General features: G+C 39.3%; 1 protein-coding gene and 1 long non-coding RNA gene across 8 annotated transcripts in view; one reads left to right on the forward strand and one right to left on the reverse strand.

The window, feature by feature from the left end:
- The window catches only part of LOC131592235 (guanylyl cyclase C-like), a 44,395-nt gene that overhangs the window by 2,599 nt on the left and 17,433 nt on the right, over window positions 1-24,363 (forward strand). The window contains exons 4-16 of the mRNA XM_058863620.1: window positions 1,778-1,993; window positions 4,655-4,776; window positions 5,641-5,737; window positions 8,447-8,576; window positions 9,789-9,924; window positions 11,631-11,716; window positions 12,138-12,249; window positions 15,568-15,649; window positions 17,936-18,041; window positions 18,570-18,632; window positions 19,196-19,267; window positions 20,210-20,314; window positions 21,475-21,561. Of these exons, the coding sequence (XP_058719603.1) occupies window positions 1,778-1,993; window positions 4,655-4,776; window positions 5,641-5,737; window positions 8,447-8,576; window positions 9,789-9,924; window positions 11,631-11,716; window positions 12,138-12,249; window positions 15,568-15,649; window positions 17,936-18,041; window positions 18,570-18,632; window positions 19,196-19,267; window positions 20,210-20,314; window positions 21,475-21,561 (1,414 nt within the window). The remainder of the gene's footprint in view (window positions 1-1,777; window positions 1,994-4,654; window positions 4,777-5,640; window positions 5,738-8,446; window positions 8,577-9,788; window positions 9,925-11,630; window positions 11,717-12,137; window positions 12,250-15,567; window positions 15,650-17,935; window positions 18,042-18,569; window positions 18,633-19,195; window positions 19,268-20,209; window positions 20,315-21,474; window positions 21,562-24,363) is intronic.
- The window catches only part of LOC131592236 (uncharacterized), a 31,823-nt gene continuing 19,650 nt past the window's right edge, over window positions 12,191-24,363 (reverse strand). For 5 of the 7 annotated variants that reach the window (XR_009280543.1, XR_009280540.1, XR_009280538.1 and 2 more), the window contains one exon: window positions 13,438-13,678. This is a non-coding gene — a long non-coding RNA (uncharacterized LOC131592236). Of the gene's footprint in view, window positions 12,764-13,437; window positions 13,679-22,181; window positions 22,404-24,363 lie in introns of those variants that run through there. The other 2 variants (XR_009280539.1, XR_009280542.1) reach the window with 2 other exon arrangements.

Below are 24,363 nucleotides of genomic sequence, written 5' to 3' on the forward strand. Positions count from 1 at the left end.
CATTAGATACCCTGAGGTCTACAGTCAAGGCAGTAAGACTTTTATGCATAGCCACTCTGTTTGGTAGGTGGAAGAAAATCACCTTCCAAAGCCCATGGATACAATCCCAGTTTTGATAGGGAAACTTCTAATTCCTGACAGAAAGTTGAATGATTGATTGAGGAGTAGCTGGAGAGCAGCCCTGCAGAAAGGGATCTGGGGGTGCTGGTTGGCAGCAGTCTTGACACGAGTCAGGAGTGTGCCCAGGCAGCACAGAGGGCAAACCCTTCCCTGGGGTGCATCATACAGCATCACCAGCTGTCAGGAGAGGTGATTATCCAGCTGTACTCAGTGGTGTTGTGGCCTCACCTTGAGTACTGTGTGTAGTTCTGAGCCCCACAGTTTCAGAAAGATGTGAAGGTCCTTGAATGCTTACAAAACTGGTGAAAGGGCTGGAAGGCATGTCCAGTGAGGAGCTGAGGGCACTGGTTTGTCTTATTTGGAGAAAAGGAGGCTGAAGGGAAACCTTGTTGCTTTCTACAGCTTCCTGAGAAGGGCAATGTAGAGGGAGGTGCTGATCTTTTCTTCCTGGGATTCAGCAACAGGACAAGTAGGAATGATTCAAAGCTGTGTATATATGTTGGACATTAGGAAGCATGCTTTTAATGAGAGCATGGCCAAACACTGGAACAGGCTACCTAGAGAGATTAATCGTACCTTAAGCTTGTTCATGTTGAAGAGGCATTTGGACAATGCAGTTAGTAAGTGGTCTAGTGGAAGGTGTCCCTGCCCATGGCAGGGGGTTCGGAACTAATGATCTTTAAGGACTCTTCCAACCAAAACCAGTCTGTGTTTCTATGAATAACGTGCTTTAGCTTCTGGTCAGACCTGAAGTAGTCTAGACTGTATGATTTTTGTAGGTTCCTTTTAACTGAAATAATCTATTATCTTCTATTCTAAGTCTGTCAGAAAAAAAACCCCAAACAAACCTGTTTAATTAGTGAAATACTCTCCCTGTCATTTATTACATCATCTATGTCTGTTTCTATTGCAATAAGTAAAAACCCTGTAACTGGGTAAGTGGACTTTACCTGGAAAATAAAATTTTGTGACAATAATGCCAACAACTCTTATGGTCATGGTTTTTGCAGGCAAAATTCCCTGTTATAAAAAAGCATCAAACAAGAACAAAAATATTTTGCATTTAGTCAGATAACATTGCAGCATCCAGGAATATATTTTTGTCCTTAAAAGCTTACTGTCCCTGTGTATAAAATGATCTTTGTTTTACAAATTCCTTGTTGCCAGAGGGTTGCCTTAATTTTTTCTCCCTGAGTGCTGCTGTTGTACGGCTCCTAAAATACACCTTTGTAAAATGAAGATTTTTCCTTTGAATTGTAGGAATAAAGCTTTCTTCATGGCAAAAACTGTCACCCTGCAGCACTGTCCCAATAGGAGAATAAATCCATCCCATGGTAATGGCAGCCAGGGAGCCTGTCATGAGCCTTTGGACTTTTTTTAGCCACAACCCTTGGGGCTGAAATGGTGTGTGGTACCCAAAAGGTCAGGGGTAACTGGGGACAGTGCGAGAAGCTGTCTAGAGCAGTTCCACAGGCCTTTTTGGTACCAATACAGACTTGAAATCTGCTTGTGTTCTTGAGGAGCCTTCTGGTTCAGGTTCAAATTGTGTTAAACTAACTCAGGGCACAAGAGGAGAGGGAGGTGAGGATGGAAATCAGGTAGCTGCCTTGGTGCAACAGCAATCTGTTCAGACTTGTTCTCTTATCTCTTCCTTCAGACTTGAAACAATACTGAGCCTGCCTCTGATCTCTGTAGGGAGTTTTGGACTGTCCTGTGACTACAAAGTAAACTTAACGCGCCTTCTGACCCCAGCCAGGAAACTGAACCAATTCTTCTATTATTTTTGGAGACACTCTGGTCTGCCATTCAAAACCACGACCTGGGAATCTGTCTACATTTACAAGAGAACTGATACCTCAGAGGCATGCCTCTGGTAAGATCTGGATCCACCTCTGACCCAGCTGTTGATATATGCTCTCTCCACCCTCAGACATGGTTTCTGCAAAATGTTATTTCAGTCCTACACTTTGGGAGGTGTCTTACTGCTACCAGGAAATGAGAGAAAGAAAAGATGAATTGTAGCTTTTAGCTGTAGCACTTACTTGAATGTTTCTCTCAGTCTATTTTAAATATTTGCAAGCCTTTGCTTTTCCTTTGGACAACATAGCCCACATGTTGTATGTGATGCAAATACTTGTTTACAGCATCCTTAATATAACTTCATATTAATATACAAGCTCTTCTATAGGTGCCTTTTTAGGTTAGGGATCTTACTAAGCTCTTAAAGTGTTTTTCTGCATTAATGGCTTCAATTTGTAGGCACTATTTCCAAAATTCAACCTGTATCTTTCTTTAAACAAATTTACCCCAGTGATTGCAGAGTTTAAGCTATACTCTCACCAGTTTGGAGCAAATGAGATAGGATTCATTTTGTGACCTGAAACACCAGGCTGTGCTTGATTCTCAGAAATGCTGGGTTTTCTACTTGCCTTGGCTGCTTTTAGACAAATAGACTCTTTAATATACCAGTATTTATAATAACTTCTCTATTATTGAGTCTTATTTGACTTTCAGCTCATGTGAGTGTTTCTATGCTCCTTTGACTTTTTTCCCCATTTTGGGATATAGAAAGCCGATTAATTTAAAAAAACAAACTCATTTCTCTTACTAATTTAATAAATGTAGCTGAAAGGTAGCAACTATATAACTATTATATATATTTCTAATTCATAACCTGAGGGACTTGCAGAATTCTAAGCAAAGTTTACTGTGTTTGCTTCGGATTGATAGAAGCATATATTTATGGAATATTTTGGATACAGAATGAAAAGGTTAATATTTTTTTTTCCTGAATTGAGAGAATTGAGAGACCTAAAGCCTAGTCTCCATTTAATTCTTTTGTAGGTATTTATGGACTTAGATTTTTTCTTCCTTCTTTCTTAGTATAGATAGTAACTTGATCACATGATGTAATTGCTATGATTACCTCTCTTTGATGTTTTGAAATATCAGTGTACTTCGCTCATCTCTTACTACAATCCTTACATCTCCATGTTTGCAGCTGAAATGGATAATTCACTACACACTTTTTAGCTAAATCCCTTTAATTCTGCAGGTTTCATACCTTTCAGTGATATAATTGCATGAAAATTATTTCTGAACTTTTCAAGTGTTTCTTATTTCACTTTTTTTAATGCCTCTGACCAGGACCTTCTTTATGACTTCAGAATTATTCAAGCCCCTTTATTGTTAAATTAACAACAAAAAAATTAATTTTGTATCTCTGCCCACTTTTTATCCTAATTTAATTGTAACAATGCATCTCATCCTGCCTTAATAGAAACTGTCAGTGTGAAGGTTTTTGAAGTGTAATTTAAAAAGATCTATTTTCTCACAAGTTTACTGCATGAGCTAATTGTTTTTCCCATATATATATAAAAATAAGTGAATGCCCACAGTGATAGCAAAATCAGGTTATGTTTCAACTATGCATATGTTTCTGTAAATTAATGGTTAATAATTCTGTTCCTAAAGAAAAAAAAAAAGAGAAAAAAGGAAGCAAAAGGTATTTAATAGCTCATAGGACTGAGATCTCAGTGCTGGTAGATCAAAGGTTATGTAGTTTGAAAACAAAGAGAGTTCTTTTAGTTATCCCTCTGCATTAACTTTATTTCAGATAGAATATCTCTTCTCAGAAATAACATATTGAAGCAAGAGTAGAAGAAGGAGCTCACTGGTTTTCCTCAATCTTTTAGCAAATTTTACTTGCGTGATTTATTTGCTGAGCTCATTTTTCCCTTCAAGTTTTAACTGATTCTGTATGCTTTTTTGTTGCTGCTTTTCTTTCTTTACTTCTCTCACAGTCAGGGTACATGTGTAGTTTTTATCTCAGTTCTTTCTGTAGTTCCTGTTTAGTTCTTTGAACCTTCACATGTGCCTTCTTACTTTACTGCTGATGTCTTAAATAGTAGAGCTTCATGGCTCTGCCTCCCTGTTAGTCTCACTTCCTGCAATTTCCTCATATCCTTGTGTCGCCCTGAAAACTCAGCTTCTGATCTTGCTGACATGGTTTTCTAAGGACTTTCCCAGGACAGTAACTGTAAACATAGATATGTGTACATTCTTTCTGTTACACATCTTGTGATGGACATTTCTCATGGCCAGTGCAGTGAGAAAGTGTTATCCTGACCACCCAATCCCTGGCTGTGGTCAGGAGCCTATAAATCCTGGGGAGAAAAATAAACTTCCTCTTCTCTTCACCACACCTCGACCTGTGTCCGTGTGATCTATTCATCTTCAGCGGTAACATCCTTGATTATTTTTTTTTTATTGTTAATCTCTTATTACATCATTGCATTTTCCAAATCCGTCCTTTGTACAACCATGCTCAAATACCTCTGCTTGACTTTCCGAGCATTTCTGCACCTTTCATGCCATGTATTGATTCTTTCACTTTTATTGCTGCAGAAGAGGTTTCATACCAGCTTATAAACACTCCTGTGTACTCTGAACAGCCTATCTTGCACTATGGTTGATTTAGGAAAATGTGAAGAGTTAGCAATTTCCTGACAATATTTTTGTTCCTGTATGCCAGGTACATGAATGCGTTAGATGCTGGAATCACAGAGTTCTCTGAAAAACTCAAGTTCAAGGACATTTTAAGAACTCCGGAACTGCTTAAAAAAACTGTGCAAAATCCAAACCGGAAAAGCAATGGTAAGGAGGGGTTGAGGCTGCACTGGCCCTGCAAGTGAGTTGCTTTTCCAAGGAAGTCAAACCCACTCCTTAGTTAGGTTATAGGGAAACCCTTTCACCAGAAATGGAAAGTGGAAACAAAGATATACCATTTTACATGGATGTAAAAATAAAATGACACAAAGTTCCTAGATTCCTCTCTTCATCCTCATAAAATATGGGGGAATATGCTCGTTCCAGAGAGCTTTTGGGGTAAACTTTCCCATCTAGGCACAAGCTCTTTTTTGTGAGATTCAGAAATCCAGGGATCACAATTTCTCTAAGAAGGGCTTTAAATACTACAAGAATATAGATACTGCAAGCTCTCTATCATTCATGTGTTTGCAGCCCTGGTATATTTATGGACCTCATTTTGCCATAAAGGGGCACTTCCAGAAATGATTCATCTAAACTAGAAAAATTACTGAATAAATACCTCATACCAGGTGCTCCTAAGACTAAGCACCTGGCATCAGCAGGCCAAGTGAGTGTGAGAGTAAGCAAGCTAATGAAACCATTATTTGAAGGCCATTTAACCTAGAAATGTTCATATTGAGTTGATGTTATGGCACCACAACTCATAATGCTTATTTGAGTGAGATAATGATAGTGCTGTGGTACAATCAGACAGAAAATGGTGCAGGTGTTGAAGCACCTTTTACCACTTCCCCTCAGATATCCTAGTTTTACTGCAGAGAGGCTGTAGCTCTGTGCCTGGGCCACAGGTAATGTGCCTTAGCCCAGAGCTGCTCTACTGCTTGCTACTCAAACATGGGGGAGCAGCCAAACATCCTCTTCTTGTCTGTAAATCTCACCAATCTGTCTCCATTTTTTCTCATTCTGTAGTAATCATCATGTGTGGCTCTCCAGAGGATGTCAGAACAGACCTAGGGATGGAGAAGGTGGATAATGACATCGTTATCATCCTGATAGATCTTTTCAAGTAAAGTATCACCTTTGATGGATGGAAACAGATAATGGAAATAGTCTGAGTGGAACTGTTTTGTTGAAGAAATGTTCTTTCACAAAATGTTTTATATTGCCATCTGTCCTCATGTCTTGCCATTTATGCAACGTGCATAGAGTTTAATTCATGGCATGTCCTCTACAAAATCCCTTTTTGTTCATATAATATTTTTCTAAGGCACTGACAGAACAAGTAGGTTTAATGTTGTCCTGTGAGCTCCTCGATGCAGGAAACCATGAAAGAGGCACAGAGTCCAAAGTCAGAATAGTCATGAGATATGGTTCATTTGAGATATGGTACATTTTTCATACACTCTGCCCAACCAAACAATTATGTAAATAGGACTTAAAGTATATTTTTATAGACTCCATTTATCCAGTTTTTAAATTATTTATGTGATACAACTGTTCTCTCAGTTTATAACTCTTGCACTTTATAACCACCTCTTCAACATCTTTGTAACCACAGAAACGTAAATTCTCAGAGAAATTTCTTAGTATACAACCTAAGTTTTCTATTATTTAATTTCTTCTTAATATTGCTAATTACAAAACTCTTTATAGAAGATGTCTGACATAAATTGGCCTTACTGATGGTTTCCTCAAAAGCCTTGGCTGTATACAAGGACTGAGAGCTGATCTCTGTCTCTAAACCTAAGTGACACAGCAAAGATTACATCTGTACAACTAAGTGTAGATACCTAAACCAGGTGTTTTTTGGGTATAGCCCCAGTTGCCATACCAAGTCACAGTCTGGGAAAAGGTTGTTGCCTGGGACAGTGCTGGTGGGATGGATGGATGGATGGATGGATGGATGGATGGATGGATGATCGCAAGGCAAAGGTGTGTGCCTGTGTCTTGATGTTACTCACTTCACTCTTGGTGTAGCAAAAAGATTCCATGAACTTCTAGGGCTAGTGGGGCTTCCCAGCTCTTGTGTCTAAAGCTGACCATAACAGGTCAGTTCTGAGAAACTGTGGGTTAATGACTTCAGAGATTTAACCTTTGGTTCCAAACTGGATCCTGTTCAGGTTTTAACAGGATCTTCTCTATTCTGTACGCTTTCAGGTTCACCATATCTATTTTTTTAGAAGTGCTTCTAAGAGCTCTCAGCATTCCACAATTTTATCCAGGCACCAGGAATCCCCATTTACTTTTCCTGAGGCAACTGGCCTCAACTCCTGATTCTTTGCAAATGCACAATGGGAACTGTGTATGTGAGTGCTTTAACACTGGTGTTGTAGGTATGATTGTTGCATTACAATAGGTGAGGATGATTAGGGGATTTTTTGCTGTGATATGCATTCTTCTGATATAGCCAGCTGCCTCAGGCTGCTTTGTATGCTGCCCTTCTTAAACTTTCTACAGACCTTTGTTTTGCTAAGTATCTCAAATCACATTATTCTTCTTAAAAAAACCCAAAATACAGACAGATGTATTAGATGAAAACTCAAGCTGTAGGAGGGAGAGTAGGCAAAGTCCCGTGCTTCTCCAGGAATGAAGTGCCTTTGAAAAACTGATAGATTTGAATTTTCGTCAGCTCTGAGCTGTCTGATGAGCAGGACACAAACACAGTCTTTAAGCCTCCCTAAAGAGAGGTGAGATGCTGGAGGATTATCCAGTCTGGTGGAGTTTAATGAGGTTTCCTTTTCAATTGGCTAGTTCAGTCCAAGCCTGGATGAAAAACATCTTGAAATTCTTTAGGGTGAAAAGTACATTGTAAAAGTCAGAAGATTCAGGAAAAGGCAGGGACAGGGCTCTGGTGTCAGAATCCAATCAGATGGTGATGGAGTGGAGCCTATAGTCTCCAAAAAGTCTTAATACAGTATTGACTGTACTGTACAGTCAGTACTGACTGACAAAATAAAAAGATGATTAAACATGAATAATGAGAGAAGGCTCATACAATTTTTTTCTTTCTATTAGTCTAGCCATAGCAATGACAGATGCTGCCAGTTGACACTAATATCTATTACTAAATTCTTCTTTAACATGTGAATCTGGTGGTGGCCAGTCTGCAAAGCACTTCCAAATGGCCTGTCAGGGTGATGAAACTCAAGATACCTGAAAGCTACAACATCTTCTGCTTGTTTTAGCAGAGTTTTCAAGTTAACACAGTTTCCTCCAATTTTCCTGTCTCACTGAATTAAACAAATGAATCAATAATCTGCTCTCCACACCTATGCGATTGTTTTATTCCCTCCTGTTAAATGCTTTTAGTGCAACTCCTGCTGTGCTCAATTTGAGCAGGAAATATCAAAATTAAAGGAACAAGCAAAAAGAGCGCAGAAGAGCTCAGAAACAGGCACTGTAACATGATGAAACTATGATTGCAGTATTGTGAATTCCAAGGAGAAACTGAGTTTTAATAAATATAAACTCTGCTTGAAAAAAAAAAAGAGGCAATAAACAGGACAGAAAGCAAACAGTTACAATAATAACAGTAGCTCACAACAACCTTTGATTGTCAGATTGGCAGGTCTCCTTGATATTATCTTTTAATATATTTAGGTACAAAAGCTGGCATCAGGGAATGAATGATATAAAGAATTGTGTGCATGATGAAATTTTATTTTTAGAACTACTGTTTTAACCTCTTAAATAAGAGTGCTGTTGAGAATTCTGTCATGGATACCATTGACCCTGTTGTTCAGTGTTCATGGGATACTTGTGCTTTGCTTTGCAGTAACGCGTACTTCAAGAACAACATCTCAGCTGATTACATGCACCACGTACTTGTCCTGACTCTGCCACCAACTAATTACAGCTACAATACTGTAATTAGAGACTACCTAGAGATGGAGGACAACAGCCTGGTAAGAATACTATTTTATATCTGATTATTGCATTCAGTTCATTCCCGTTCATGTATGAAGAAATGAAAACTAAAAATGCAACTGTAATCATCTCCTGTCATGCTCCTAAGCTGAAATTTCCTCATATTATTGCAGGATGGCATTTTGCCCTGATGTAATGATGCCAAAATACAGTATCATAAGGCAAATCTGCAAGCTGTCATATTCCTGCTTTGTGAAGTTCAACTCAAACTTTTAATTTGCTCTGCACGTGTCGTATTCACAGGGCATGAGGGAGACTTATAGGCACATGATTTTTTCACTCCACATCGGAGTGACAGAAAATCTTATATGAAGCTGCAAGGCATCACTCAAGAAAGATCTATACATGTAATTGAGATGTGAGCATGGAAATTCAGAACTAATAATTGTTGACTAACTTTTCTGTGCAGATATGTCTAAGAGATGACAACCATTGCAGTTTCTTTCAAGTGGCTTTCCAGATAAGCTTCAAAAACAAGAACCATTTTTTTTCCATAGGAAATAAGTATTTTTTTTAATTTCCAGAAAAGGAGAACCTATGAAAATGTAGTATTTGTTTAGTGAAATTGATACTCCTGCTGTCTGCCCAGGAACCAGGTCCTTCATGTAGAGTTCCTTACAGGATTTGTGGCTTTGAGCTTCAGCTCCCCAGCAGGCAGCCTGAAGCTTCTGGCTGTATTTAGAGGGCTTCTAGATCCCCTAGCCTGGGCTTAATGCTTTTTGAGTGCTAGTTCTTTGGCAGGCTGCTGGAAATTCTGGCACAGCTCCTTGCCCCTGAGCTTTGGCCTCTGGGAAGCCCAAACTTGCTGGCACCACACTGAATTATCTGCACAGAAACTCTAATCCAAAGCTGGGGTCTTTGGGACACACTGAGCAAAGCAGAACTGCCAAGAACCTACAGTGTAGGATTTCTTGAATCCTTTGCACCAGGATTGGCATGCCAGACCTTTACACTGGTCTCATAAGTTTTCAGCACCTTTCTGCCTTCATACATTAAAAATATATTTTGTTACCTTTCTTTTTCAAAATGAGAACACTCATGTGGCATTGGCTATCTACTCACTCCCTATTCAGCAGATTCTGATCTTCCATGCTGGAGTTTCTGCCAAATGAAGCCAATCAAAGTTATTATAGCTTTATGGCAGAAACATGAACTCTCAAACAGCCATTTTTTATTTTCTTTTGTTCTAGATGGAAGATGACTTTCTTGCTGGCTATTTTAATGCAGTGTTGCTGTTTGGACATAGTCTCAAGAAATTTGTTGTCTCCCAGAGCCCAGTGTCACCTTTCAGTTTAATCACTGAATTCCGAAATACCACTTTTGAAGGTAAAAAAAAAAGTACCGTCCTGTGCAGCGTTCACTAAATTGATGAGGGGAAAGAAATTTGATTTTAAACACTCTTAGGATAAGTCAGGTCTACACTAAACCAGTCCAAGCCTTTCAGTGAACTTTATTCTCAGACTTTTTTCTTTTTATATAATTTTTACAAGGATGTTATCTTCAGTATTTGATGTTCAAAATGACTCTGAAGTCACCTGGCTGAGCTTTAATGAAGTAGTTTTAACCTTTTCCAGTTTACAAAACCATGTAGGCCTGGGTACCTGCAGTGTGAGTGTAGGCCAGTCGACAGTGGGTTGGCTCTTCTTAGTCAACTTGTTCCTCTCACAGGTTGTCTAGCAATGGTGGGCTTTTGTTTTGTAGGCCATGGGCTTGAAATCACAGAATTCAATCATTAGGAAAAGACAGAGGCAAAACTAACATGAAGAAGTGAAAACATTATCTCTCTGGGAGTACAATCCCAGTTGTTGCTTCACATCAGAGATCTGTACCAAAATGATGACTGAGAGTTTTGTGTATATGTTCCACCTATGTTCAGAAAATGTGTGTGTAGAAGTTTCCTAGATTTTCCTAAGAAAGGTTGCAGGCTTATTTTTGCTTTAACCATGGTATCCAATACCTAGAAAAATAGAATTAACTAACTCCTCCTGGAGACAGCTAACCTTTCTGAATATCAGTAAACTCATCTCTTCAGTTTAAGTTTGAAAGTTAAGTTTTACAAACATTTTTACTCATCCAAAATACAGCACTGTAATGCCTGTCATAATTTATAGGTTTAGTTAAAAAAAAAAAAATCCTAAAAGTGATAGGTGTTGAATCACCTTAATTCTTTCTTGTGATGGAATCTGGTACAGTAGGGATTTCATACAATAATTATTTTGATATTAAAAAGGTGGACCATGAAACAGTTAGCATCAGTTTTTGAGGTGAAAAGGGAGAAGGTAATTGCTGAACTAAAATAATGCTGATACTGAACTTAGGAGAAATAAAACAATTCATCATCAACAGCAGCAAAAGGACAATCTGAAGCTGATCAAAAAATCATCCTCTAATAAAAAGGGAAAAATGAAGGTGAGATTTTCAGGAGTGGTGGATATTGGCTAAGCTTGTGCTCATGTTGAGGCAACTGACTTCATGGGAGCAAAATCAAGCTGTGCTGAGGGATTTGGGAAGTTCCACCTCAAAATCCTTGCAACGTGCTACACAGGCAGTTTCTCATTGTGCCCATTTGCTGACATACAGTGAGAGGAGGCTAAAGGCAAAAAGAACATAGTTAAAACATTATTATTAGAGCTTTCAAAAGAGTAAAGGGAATGAAAATATCCTTGTATTTTCTTTATTGCTGATAGATTCAAACTGCAGGTGGAAACAGACTGCTTCTCATTTCCAAAATGGTTTCTTCAAGGGAGGTGACTGACATTCTTGGTTATGCTGAAGAAATCTGACAGTATATTTTCCTGTAGCTAGAGGGAGACTTTCCTCTTCAATGCTGTCAGTTCATCACATTTTATTGCATTTTGTAAAGAAAGTGTAGTGTGGTATTAAAAGAGAAGTGAGCTGATATGTATCTAGCACATACATGAAGAAGAAAAGTATCCTAAGTATCCTTTATTTATAAGAAATCCTTTTATTTATCCCATCCTTCCTGCCCCATATTTGTGTTTCTGAAAATGACTAATTCCTTGTGTCTGCAGGTGTAGTGGGTCCTGTGACTCTAGATGAATTTGGAGACATTGATACCAATCTGACCGTGCTGTACACATCACAGACTGCAAATTATGTATGTATGTCCAGGGTGCAACTGTTTGACCTTATATATGAAAGGAAAAACAAAATGCCTTGTACTATTGCATAAGAATGATGAAAATAATTATAGCAGGAGTGGTGGAGTGCCAAGGCATGCTGTGCATGCCAGAAGGGGGTCATGTGAGGTGTGCTGGAGACTGACAGGATTGATGTAATCTGGTGATTCAGTAAGTGAAATGCAGCTGGTATTTTGGGATTGGTAAATTTTCAGAGAGAGGGGGGGAATGAGAAAGAATATGGCAGCCAAACATATGGCTACACTGAGAAATGCACCACTGTAGCAGGAAAGTTAATTTGAGTTTGGGCAATACATTTATTGAGGGTAGTCTGAAGCAAGGGACAAAAGAGGGAGAACACAGTTGCTGACTGCATTTCTTCCCTCTTCCATACTGTAGTTCAAACCTCTTCTGTATTTCAACACTCAAAGCAATGAGACATACGAGGCGACTAACAGTCCTGATTTTATCTGGAAGAACCACAGGCTGCCCAGTGATACTCCAGACACTGGTGAGGCACCCATTAAACTTACCACCTACCTCTTTGAAGACGAGTCACACAGTCCTGAGATCTACCTGCTGTATGATCCAGCATGCTTTCAGCTGGGTGCAGAATAGCATCTTTCTTTCTCCTGCCTCATCCCCCCACATTCTCTGCCTCCAGTCCAGTTCAAAACCTTTATTTCTGTTTATTTCTGTTTAGTAAGAGACTACTAAGTCTCTTGCAAACTTGATCCTGTACCAGTGATTATGGGAAATACCATGGGGTATTTCACAGAAAGTCACCCCCAAACAAATAATCTTCACTATAAGGTGGTAGTGATGTGAACCGCTTGGAAGACTGTTCGGGAAAGGCAGCAGAATTAAGGTTATGATGAGTTATCTGACTCTGTATTTCTGTTATCTGATGGAGCATCTGATGGAGCATGAAGCATGTACCTGCTTGCCCCTTTATCCTTCTTGCAAGGAGCTGGGGAGAGGACACATCACTGTGCAGATTCAGGGGGCTCTGAGAAGAGCTGACTCTGAAGAAAGACCATGGGAAACTAGGTTATGGCTCTATTTACATCCCAACTTTAAATCTAAAATCTCAGAAATTACCACCTTTTGAGTTTTTGGTGACTCTTAGATAGAATGGATGAATTCCCTTGTTTTTCAGCGTAGGAGAGTACAGCCTTGTCAATCTGATCAGCTTGAGATTGTTTCCCCCTTTAAGACTGCTGCCACATGGTAATTGACAATGGAAGGGCATATGCTTCAGGGTATGATATGCAGAATAAAAATTATTGCAGTGGCAGTAATCACAAGGATTAGTGCACAGTGGGTTAGTGTTCACCTGAGTCATTTCACCAGTGAAAATCCAGTGATGGTGCTGTTAAAAGTCTCTGCTAAAGCCTTCCCAATAATTTACTGTACTGCTTGCCTCCATTAGGGAGTAGGCAAATCATAACTGGAGAGACAAACACCTTCTGCTAGCTGAGAGTCCATTCACAGTAAGGTGGTAAAATGGGTTTAAACATTTTTATTCCTTAGTAAAGTAAATCAGATGCCCTCAAATTAGGCCTTATCCTTCATAAGAGAATAGTGGTTCATTGTAAGGGACTCATGGGAGATACCAGGAAGAGGCAGCAGCTTTGATAAGACTCCAGAAAATTTTTCTACTCCCACTAAGAGTAGAGGGATTTCAGTGGACCTTTGATTTCTTATCCCTGGTCAAATCTCTGGTTTCTCTTATTATGACCATGACTGCTGTCTGTGCACACATCAGCCACAGGGTCTCCCTACCAGCTCCATGAGCTCTGTGCTTTCTGGCTCCTGTCTTCTTGATGTTGCTCCAGTCCCATTCTCATCCATCCCTTGGGCCCCATAACATGCCATGTTGTCAGTGGATCTGAAACATCTTTCAAATATTCCCCTTGGTATGTCCTTGTTTGAAGCTGCTGTACAAGGGGGAAAAAAAGAGAATTGCAGAAAGCCAGCATGTACAAATGTCAGTAGCTTAACATCTAGTGCTTAACTGAAGCCTGACACTGTGGCCAAGCCATACTTATCTAAACTGCCTCCCAAATGCACTTGATTATTTTGTTTTCGCTTTTTTTTTTTAAAAAACAACTTCCTTCTATATGACTCTAAATAAATATATCCCCCCCAAAAAGTCAAAGTTTAAGTAATCACTGTGCCTTGCTATAGCCAGTCAAAACTTTCCAATCTGGAATATCTTTTCATTCAGGTAGGTGGACAGTGCAGACCACCAGAGCCTTGCTCCTTCCTAAGCTGTAACTGAGAACAGCTGACCCAGTTCTGTTGCCTACCTTCCTCATAGTATTCCGTGAAGAAAACGGGGCTTCATCCATATTTTCCCCGTATTCAGGAAGTTTTAACCCTCATTCTAAACATGGATAAGATCATTCTCCAATACAACAAACGTTTATGGTTCCAGAGGACCAGTTAATAGGTAATGCACTCTCCCTCTGCCTGTTGTAAGACTAAGAGCCAGAAGGTGGTAGCAGAACCTCAGGAAAGGGAAATTATGGTCCCACAGCACTTCCATCTGAAACTATAACCTGTTTATTGAAACTTCATGCTACAATTCACAAACTTGAAGTTTCAGACAATTTTCATGCAAAATGTATTTTCCCATTGTTATTTATCTCTCATTTTGTAGTGGTGATTTAACTGGTGGAGGAAAATGATAGTACTGGTGGTTTTCATCAGAGAGCATCAGACTAATGCTAAATTACCATGAGGCCCTTAGGCTGATGAACATACTGAAAGAAGGTGGGGAGATGTGATACCCAGAAGAAGAAAAATCAAAGCAGAAATCTGGGTCCAAAATCTAGAGGAGTTGATAAACTTAATCCTATGTCAGATCCAGGCACAAAAATTGGTATGTTGAAATTCCCTCCTCAATTGCTACTTGCTTCTGAAGGTAGCTAGTGTGTATAAATTTTATTTTTATTTATTTACTAATTTTGACACTTGATCATTTTTACTGTGTGCCTTCATGTCTGTTTCTGGTCACAGACAGAAGTATATTAGCCTCAGTAAGGCTGAATAATTCAGCTTTTTTACTGGCCTTAATCAACATGGCAATCAGCAAAACTGGATTCTCCTCTGCCTTTTTTGCCTGAGACACTTGCTCAGTAAAGTAGGTACATTCTAGACATGTGACCACCAGCTGAAGCGCTGTGATAATGGCCTGTTATTCTTCAAAGGAAGTTGGTGGTGGCCAACTTTCCTTCCCAGTACCCCTGAGTCCCAAGAACAGACATGAGAGAGGCTTCAGTTTGCTTTTCCACAGTAAGACAATCAACATTAAAACCTTAGTCAGTTCCCAGCCTTGTTCATCCTGTCTGCCTGCTCAGGATTAAAGCTCTTGTGTGCTTTGTGGTTTTTGTGTCTAAGTCCTCAGATGCCCGAACAACATGATTTTCAAACTGCTTGGCTCCTGGCAGCTTCCAAGGACACTTTACTGGCTTTATGCTGCCACCAGATTCATTTCCCTCTATAGCATATTAATTTCCTACTGAAGAGTACAGTCCATGCAGTAGCACCATTGCCTGGGTATCCCTACAGACTGCCCATGCCTCAGGTGGGGATGTAAGACTGCACTGCTCTGGGTCATGCTCCATCCCACATTGAAATAGGAAATGTCATCCCAAGGCAGTGCTGGTCTTTACCAAAGCCTCTCAATTTGGATATGATCAAAAAGTATCCTTGGTCAGCTGCTGTGGTTTGCATGTGTGTGTGAGGGTAATTTCTTAAATACAATATTGTTTTTCAGTACCTTCCATGAAGTTGTTTATCTTTCATTTTTTCTTTTTTGCAGGGCCACACGTCTTGACTATTGCTGTCTTTACACTCACGGGAATTGTGATTCTGGTTCTGATCATCTCTTTGCTGATTCTAAGGTACAAATCCCATTGGCTTTCTGTTTGTTTGTCCTTGAACAGTTTTCCCACTAGGACAATGCCTTTGATCTCTCCTTGAAGAGCCATTCATTAGCTTACCTTACATACCTATGTGGTTGGCCCTTGTGTGAACTCTTTGATATATGCCAAGCAGTGCTTACATCCATGGTGGTGTTATAACAGGTTAATAATCAAGGAAGAAGATACAGCAAGGCTCAGTGTTCTAAATTCTGCTAAGAAGCTCTGATTCTACATACAAATTCTCTACATACAGAGAAATACAAGTCTCAGACCAATCTTCAGAATTTTTCCACTTTACTACCCATCTTTCCTGGGATTCACTTATATTTCTGTAATGTATTGGTGACATAAAAATTCAATCTAGAAGGTGGTATTTCTCTTGAGACACTGTAGGAGTCAAAACACCATGAGGTTTTGGTGTTTTCATTGCATGGATCCATTCCTTCAGCTCAGTCCAACACCCTGCATAAAATTTTTTCTAACAACTTGGAATTTCATGCAGTGTTTAAGTCCAGCTTTATCATTATGGAAAAAGCAGAAATAGAAATCACTGATGCCTCCTTTTGATGGAAGAAATCCCACCACAGTTCCAAACCATAGGATTTTCTTTAGTCTTTAAAAAAATTATCTTACCTGTGCATCTGTTTTCAGTCTATGTCTTATGTATCAAAGAACTTAAGAAAAAGCAAGAAGAACAGATCTTAAGAAAAGTTTATTAGAAACAGAAGCTACTCAGGCTCTTTTATTTTGAGTAGGCCAATCTGCCTTCCTAACTAAAAGAAGGGAAAAATCAGAGATAAAGATACACAACTCTTACACATCCAATTGTACTCAAGACATGTAGAAGCTAATCATTGTCACATCTAAGCACTAACATATAAAGAGACAGTAAAGTTTGCAATGCCTACAAAAAGTGATAAACAAAAGTATGGACTTGTAAAAGATTCTATACCTTTCCATATTTGTAGATGCGTAAAATCTAAAGATTCTCTTTAGATGATTGGATTATTATTGTATACATATCATTGTGATATTCCCAAACATGAAATATAGATTTCTAAGAACTTTTAGAATAAAACTTGCACTTTTAGTATCAAAATAATAGCAAACTTCTCAAATATAATTACTACCAAAGATTGTCCCCTAACAAGCAAAGAAGAGAAATTATTGTGAAAATCAACAAAATGCCTCATTATTCAGTCTTTATCTCCTAAGTTTCTAGCACACTTGAACTATTCCACAACCTGTGGAGCTCTGACTGCAAAGTAAAAATTCCAAGTCCAGAAAAACATATAACTAAATAGTCAACCTAGCAGATTTTCATTCAGTTTGATATGTTCATAATCACCAGCTGATACTAGTTTGAACTACAGTGCATCCTAGTGACACACAGACACAACTTACAAGCTGGAACAGAGAAAAATGGCTCTTACTACAATTGTTGGTCTTCCTTTTCTTGTGCAAATATATGCTAAAAATGTAATGAACAAGGGTATATTTTGTTATTGGTCAATAGTATGGGTTCTGCCATTTGGAGCATTTGCCAGCAGTCATCAGTATGTTAGGATTTTCCTGCAAACGCTCCAGTCAGTCCTGTGGGGTTTTTTAGTAGAGGAAGGACTTGCACAAGTAAGGAGATAATTTGATGAGCCCTAGCTGTCTTGTAGCTTTTCTCTAAGACAGTGCTTGCTCTGAAGTTTTGCAGGGGAGACAGCAGTTTCTTTCTCCCATTTCCAATGACTCTTCCCTCATTTTTATAAAATATGCAGAATACAAGGGAATACCCACAAAAAGGCACCTCATCACTCAACACCTCCTCTCCTGGCATTGTATTCACAGCAGTTCTTACTATCCACTGTTGATGGCAGGACTTCCATTGGCTTGCATTTGTTTGTGGGACCTCTCTTCCAAGTACATTTAATAACATGGAGGAGAAAACTGTATAAAATCCAGATGGCCCTTTATGCTTTAAATTCTTCTGACCACCCCTGAGACTCTGGCAATTGCCCAGCAGTTTTTCTGCTAACTCTGTTCTGTTCTGCTATAGAATGAATGAGCACTTAGGCTTTCCCAAAGCTAGGAGAACTAAAGAGTATCCTCAAACTGAAAAACTGGAGGAGAGCCACAGGGCTTGTGCTCAAGTCTCATCAGCCTGCCACACCATCCTTGTATCATCCTGACACTAGATGCTTCCTTGTCCTAATCTCCTGTTGAGGGTTTCGGTTCACTGGGAGGAAATTCTGAAAGACTTCTCTTATTCTTCAGGAAGTACAGGAGAGATAATGAGCGCCGGTGGAAGAAATGGTCCCATATACCACCTGAGGAAATCTTGCCTCTGGAGACCAGTGAGACGAGTCATGTTAGTTTGAAGGTAAGAGAAGCACAGTGCCCAAAGCTGGGTCTTGGATTCTGTCTCCTAAAGACAATCAATGCTGAGGTTTTGACATGTTCTGACTACAACACTCTAAGGCTGTGCTAGGACTAGGACTTGTTAACTTTTTCTTTTTTTTTTTTTCTTTTTTTAACCTATATGTCCTGTATTGAAGAATTGAGATTATTCCCAATCTATTGTTCCCTAATAGAATATACCTATTCCCATCAGTAAAGCTCATTTTGTGATGGCTGAATGGGTTGGGTATTGACTTCCAGTCTCTGTTACAAATGATTTCCCAGTGCTTTGTTATGCCTGTGTAATGCCATGAAAGAGCATGAAAACAGCAGGTGGAGGGCCTGGGAGTGGCATGGATGTTCCACACCTTCTGTGGCATGTAGTGACCCTCCCTAGAGAGAAAGGGTTATGCTTCTCTGTGTGGCACACACAGACATTACTAATCTCTCTGGACCTGTCAAGTGGGGAGTAGGTGGTAATTGCAAGTTAATTATTCTTCTTTGTTCACAGATTGATGAAGATAAGAGACGTGACACCACCCAGAGACTGCGCCAGGGCAAATATGACAAGAAGGTAACCTGACTGCAGTGTCCATGCTTCCTTCCTCCCTTCCTTTAGGAGGGCACCTTTTGGGAGGAGGTCATTCCACCTCCCCTGACCTTGCAAAATGGTTTGTTCTTATGAAAGGAGTAATTAATTTGTTCCCTATCAGCTGCTTTGTATTTTTTTTTACTGACAGAAGGATAAATATTAGACTCTATGAACCCCTAGCCCAGGAGCACAGAAGCATAAACACAGGAACCAAAAGTCTGATACATTTTGGTACTGAAGAGGTGAATAGGTTAATGGAGGACAAGCTATTTACATGGCAATTCTTGTGCATTCAGTAGAGCTGTCTGCCTGATTGAAGTATATTCTTGTTAATTTAAAATGTGCACAACTGATAGAGTTAAATTCTTTGAAGAAAATATAGTTCCAGTACTTATTAGCTGATTAACTGAAACTCCAACAGTGAAGCAGTAGGTAGGTGCTTCTAAAGAATTTCTTTCTATGGACATTTCTTGGAAAAGAAAGGTGAATTGCTGCTGTACTAAACCTATGATTTTTTTTTTCCCCCACTGTTATTTTTCCTTCAGGTGGTGATCCTAAAGGATCTCAAAAACAGTGACGGTAATTTCTCAGAGAAGCAAAAAATAGAACTGAACAAGGTAACTGTTGCACATAGGAACTGGACACAGCAGGGTGGGATGGAATCTATGAGTGAAGTAATTGCTTTCCATTGTCAACTCCAACAGCCATATTCTTGTTCATGTTTGTGAGGTGGACAGGTAATGAATTCCTCAAAGGATATTGCTTGATGAACTTTATCTTTGTTATGTGATCTCATCACCACTTCAGAGTCTGGATTGTGTGCCAGTCAAGCTGAGGATGAATGAAGCAATTCATGTGCTGTCATATGGCCTTACTAAATCAATTTTTATAGCTGATGCTAAAAGGCACTGCACTCTTTTAGCTCATATCATACTAATTCATCAGTAGCGGAATGTTGTAGTTAAATCTTATTATTGAATGCCAATTGGAGCTATTTAAATATAAATTACTCTCTGCTGACTTCTGCATACAGACTCAACATGGGAGAATAATTTGGCTGCGGTACTGCATCTTTTTTTGAATGGTTTTCCTTTTACACAACACTGCTATATTGTGAATTCAATAAACTCTAAAAATACCTCAAAGTAAACTACAGTTGTCTGTTTAAATGGACAAACTCCATGATATCGTGCAGCATCATTAAATTTTTATTACTTGCTCATTTACTGACTGATTCACAACATTCTGTCACTCATAATGGCTATTCTGGTCAGCTGGGAGGTTTGATAGAGAGGCAGTAATAGATACTACAGTGGGCTCTGGAATTAACTTGCAGTATCCAACAGCAACCACTCTTATCTCCCTAATCCGGAAGGCTCTGGAATGACAAATGTCTTCAAGTATTTCACTCAGTGCTTTAGTACACTCTGATTTAAGGGAAACTCATACATCTTACCAGGCCTTGAGATAAAAAGCTATGTCACACAAATATCCATAGTTCTATGTTTCTGTACTAAAAATGATTGTTTTTGAAAACAGATTAAATGTCTCTGCTCTAGCTCCTACAGATTGATTATTACAACCTGACCAAGTTCTATGGCACTGTGAAGATAGACACCATGATCTTTGGGGTGATTGAATACTGTGAAAGAGGTTCTCTGCGGGTAAAGAATTTTAAAGGTCTCCTTCTACCCCCAAATTATCAAATTTCAAAGTAAAAAAGAAATCCCCATCTCTGTGTCTTTGACCCTCATGCAGCAGCCATGGACTGAGCAAGTGGTGGCAGGTTTCTAAGTTTCCTCTCCCTTGCTTGGTTCTCTCCATCCCTCCCCAGGTGCTGCTCTCGCTTTGATGGTTCTCAACAGCAAGAGGGTGAGGTGGGGTGGAGCCAGGGAAAAGTACAGGCCCAGGCCACAGTAACAGCCAGTATTTGTATTGTGTCTCCTAGGAAACATATAGGATATAACTTATTCTTCATTTTCCAAGCTGTAGCTCTTGTCTCTGCTGATGTGCTTGTGTACCACAGAGTATGCAAGGACACAAAAAAGAATATATTCCATATTAGTAAGGGAGAAAAATGTCAAGTTCTGCATTATAAGGGCAAACAACCCTTCATTTTTGTTTATAAAAAGAAATGGTAAATTGATGCTGGCAAAAGTATGGAAAGACTTATGGTTTATTACTACCAATATTATTTCAGTGCCAATCATGAAGTGATAATCATCAGCTCTTCTGAGGGCATATATTGTCTATGCTTCTGTGGTCATACAAAGACTGTCATCAGTAGCAGTGGTCTCTGGAACAAACTCACAGCAAGGCAGCAAAATAATTGTTCTCTCTCTAAATTATTTTCTGGTAAACTGGCATACTCATAGAAGTTTACTTTTGTCAAGGGATGTCATCATGGCTGAAAGAACTGTAAATGATTGTCAGGCAAAGATAAAGCAACAGTTTATTTTGAACTTGTAAAGCTAGGAGTAAATTGGTAGGAAATGGACTTTGAGCACCGACCATGGAAAATCCTCTCCCTTCTTCTTGCAGAACTTGACCATTTGTTTAACTATGAGCTACTTTGTGTTATTAAAGACTTGTTTTGAGGACCAAATTCAAAACCTATTTCTAATTGCAGAAACCCCTCTTTTCTGTAGTCCCTACTTTTCTAGCTCTGTGTAAACTTAATATATATTTAATATTCCCTATTTTTTGAGTCAGCTTCAGGTCTAGTGCATGTACTCTCTATAAAGAACAAAGTTGCTGGTTGAAATTTGTATACCCATATCTCATCGTCTGCTTTTTCCCTGAAAAACTTTTCTTCTCTTGACAGGATGTTTTAAATGATAAAATATCCTACCCTGATGGCACGTTCATGGACTGGGAATTTAAAATCTCAGTCATGTATGATATTGCCAAGGTAAGTGGACTGCTGACTGCAATGTAAATCAACCTGTCCTGTCTCACAAAACTGATTCTCTGAAGAGTGTAGCTCTCAAGGTGTTCTTCTTTCCTAGAGCTGTATGCCCTCCCAGTCTTTTCTCCTCTGGGGACAGGTATCCGAGGCAGGAGAAGCCAGTGGCTTTCAGACTGAAGGAGGAGATAGGGGCCAGAACTGGATTTGGACTATTTATAAATAAACAAATGAAGTATACCCCAAAGAAATGTGGCTCAAAGACCACAGGGCTACAATCTGCTGACCAGTGCAGTCACAAGCTCTGCAAAACACTGCTTTGTGGCCTCAGGTAAAGCATACAGAGAAAAACTATATTTTTTCAAATCATAGAATTATTCTAATATATATCCAGAGATGGGATCAACTTTTTCTAAACAGTTTATATACCTTCCTGATTTTCTCACTAGAATGAGAAACTCTAGTTTCTCACTACAGCTATCCATTTCAAGCAGTTTGAGAGGAAAAAAGTTAATCTTGTACAGAAACAAAGGCTGGTTTTCAGTAGCTTTCAACAGACCTTTGATTTTTAGGTCCTTGTGGTAGGAAAAATCAATATGCACAGTAAAGGAAATTCTGTTCTACATTAGAGACTTGTAACTGTTTAGCTAATAGGTAAGGACCCTTTGTAATTCATTGGTGTAATAATTCATTATACCTCTACAGATAATGTAGAGAATCCCTTCTGTCTTTTTGCTAGTGCTCAGCTGCTCTTCCTATCTGGTTTGCAGTTGGATGGTCTTCCTGTTTTCCTTATATGCACCAGTTTGGATTTGTTCTCCATGATGAATGACTCCACTGTGTCTGTTCTAAAGAGATATTGAAAATCTTGTGCTTTATTAAAGCCCCCTTAAATCCAAATTGTCACAGTTTGTTGGCCTTGTTAATGACTTTCAAGTTCAGCTAACATTCAGGTAAAGTTTCATTTTAAATAGCAGCAGAGGAGTTTCCCTTCCTCCTTAAAACATATCAAAACCCAGGGTATTTTTTAACTCTTTGCAGTTCACCTTCAAATGTTTCCTTAGAAAATAAGGATTAGTACTATCTCCTTTTATGAGGAAAAAGAAATCCCAGTCCCTCTGAATGAATTGAGACTTCACAGCCAGTCATTTGCTGAACCATTGGTACAAGGGACAGGTATCTGAGTATGGATCAGCACACAGCATCTGTTACGTGGAATGGCTCCTGAGCACTATTAGTTGTGTTAGTAGGGATGGTTCACAAACTCTTCATGAAAACTTCATGAAACCTAGGAACAACAGGAAAGTTACTGTCATTTGGGTGATCTGCCAACCTCTCCTACTCCTTGACTTGATACTTTGGTGAAGCTTCTGGGACCTACACGTTTCCATGAAATCTTTGTATTGCTTTTTCCAAACCTTATCTTCTAAACCTCCAAGCACCATATCTATATTTACTTGAATGACTTCTGTTTTTAAATAAGCCATTTCATGGCCTCTCAATTCCAGTTCCTCTCATCTCATTATCTATCCTTTTCAAGTCCAGACGCAGCTCTCCAGGCTGTTAAAATACCTATGACCTGGTGCAGCAGTTCCTTTGCCTTCCTTTTGAGATACTTCTCCCTCTCCACACCATCACTTTTGTACACTCTGCTTTTACCATGGCCCAAACAGTCCTCATACTATGCTTGCTGCATGTGTCTCTGAACAGAGATTGGGTCACTTGTATTCCCTGGTGCAAACAGCCAAATGATGACTATTCTTGGAGCGGTCTCTAGGTCAATAGAGACTATTGAAAAGCCAAAGAAGAAGCCTGAAATCTACTCTACTTCCTCCCCTTCCTCTGCCTTTTCTTGCTTTTTTGCTATCATAGCTGCCTCTAGGATTGATGGGACCACCTTGTAGCTACATGGATTTGGCCATGTGACCAAAGATCTCTGATGAAAGGTCTGCTGAGAGGGAACTGCAGTAATCAAGCCTTGTAGTTATTAGTGCATACACTGTCATTCCAACTCTATTAAATAAGTGGCTGCTGCAGGATATTGTGCAAGGGATTGTAATATTCTTGCATTGTGCCAGGAAAAGATTTGCCAGTTAGAACTAAAGCTTCAGAGCTTCAGAGCAAAGGTTACAAGAATGCACAAATACTTGGAACTATTGTATTGAAAGTCATGATGAATTTTGAAAATCACATTGTGGGTTTTTAATAGGTTCTGTGTTTTCAGGTAGGTGCACAGAATAGTGGGGAGGAAAGAGAAAATTTTATCAGTTACATCTATAAGACCTTTGCCTCCAGAAATTGTTAACAAGAAAGCCTTTGGGTAAGGAAATCTAAATTACCTTTGTCTGTCATTTGATGCTGATACTAATTGGGAATTCTGCTGCAGTAATGGGAATATTTTGTGGCTAATGAAAGCAGGAGCTGGAAGAAGGTGCTGCTGGAGGAAATAGAGCCTAAAGCAGGCAAAACATCCTGGGTAGAATCATCAGGGCTGCATGCAAAAAGCAATCAAGAAATGTGTTCCTTGGGTATAGTGTGCAGATAACTCTGTAAATTTGGCATGGTCTAAATAGGTCCAGGATAACCAGTCCAACAACATTCTCCAGAGATTGCATCTTTTGCAGGCTGTTTGGGTCTCAGACATACATCTGCTCTGCCCAAACTCAGCTCATATCTCAGTGATCTTTTGTAGCATTTGCTGATCCATTCTCAGTTATGGGTAGCCCAGTATTTGGAAAGAAAACCCAGCATGTCATAGAGTATATTCATGACCACAAGGGCCTGATGAGATTCTGTCTACCAATTATA

Source organism: Poecile atricapillus, chromosome W (assembly GCF_030490865.1).
Source record: "Poecile atricapillus isolate bPoeAtr1 chromosome W, bPoeAtr1.hap1, whole genome shotgun sequence".
NCBI lineage: Eukaryota > Metazoa > Chordata > Aves > Passeriformes > Paridae > Poecile > Poecile atricapillus.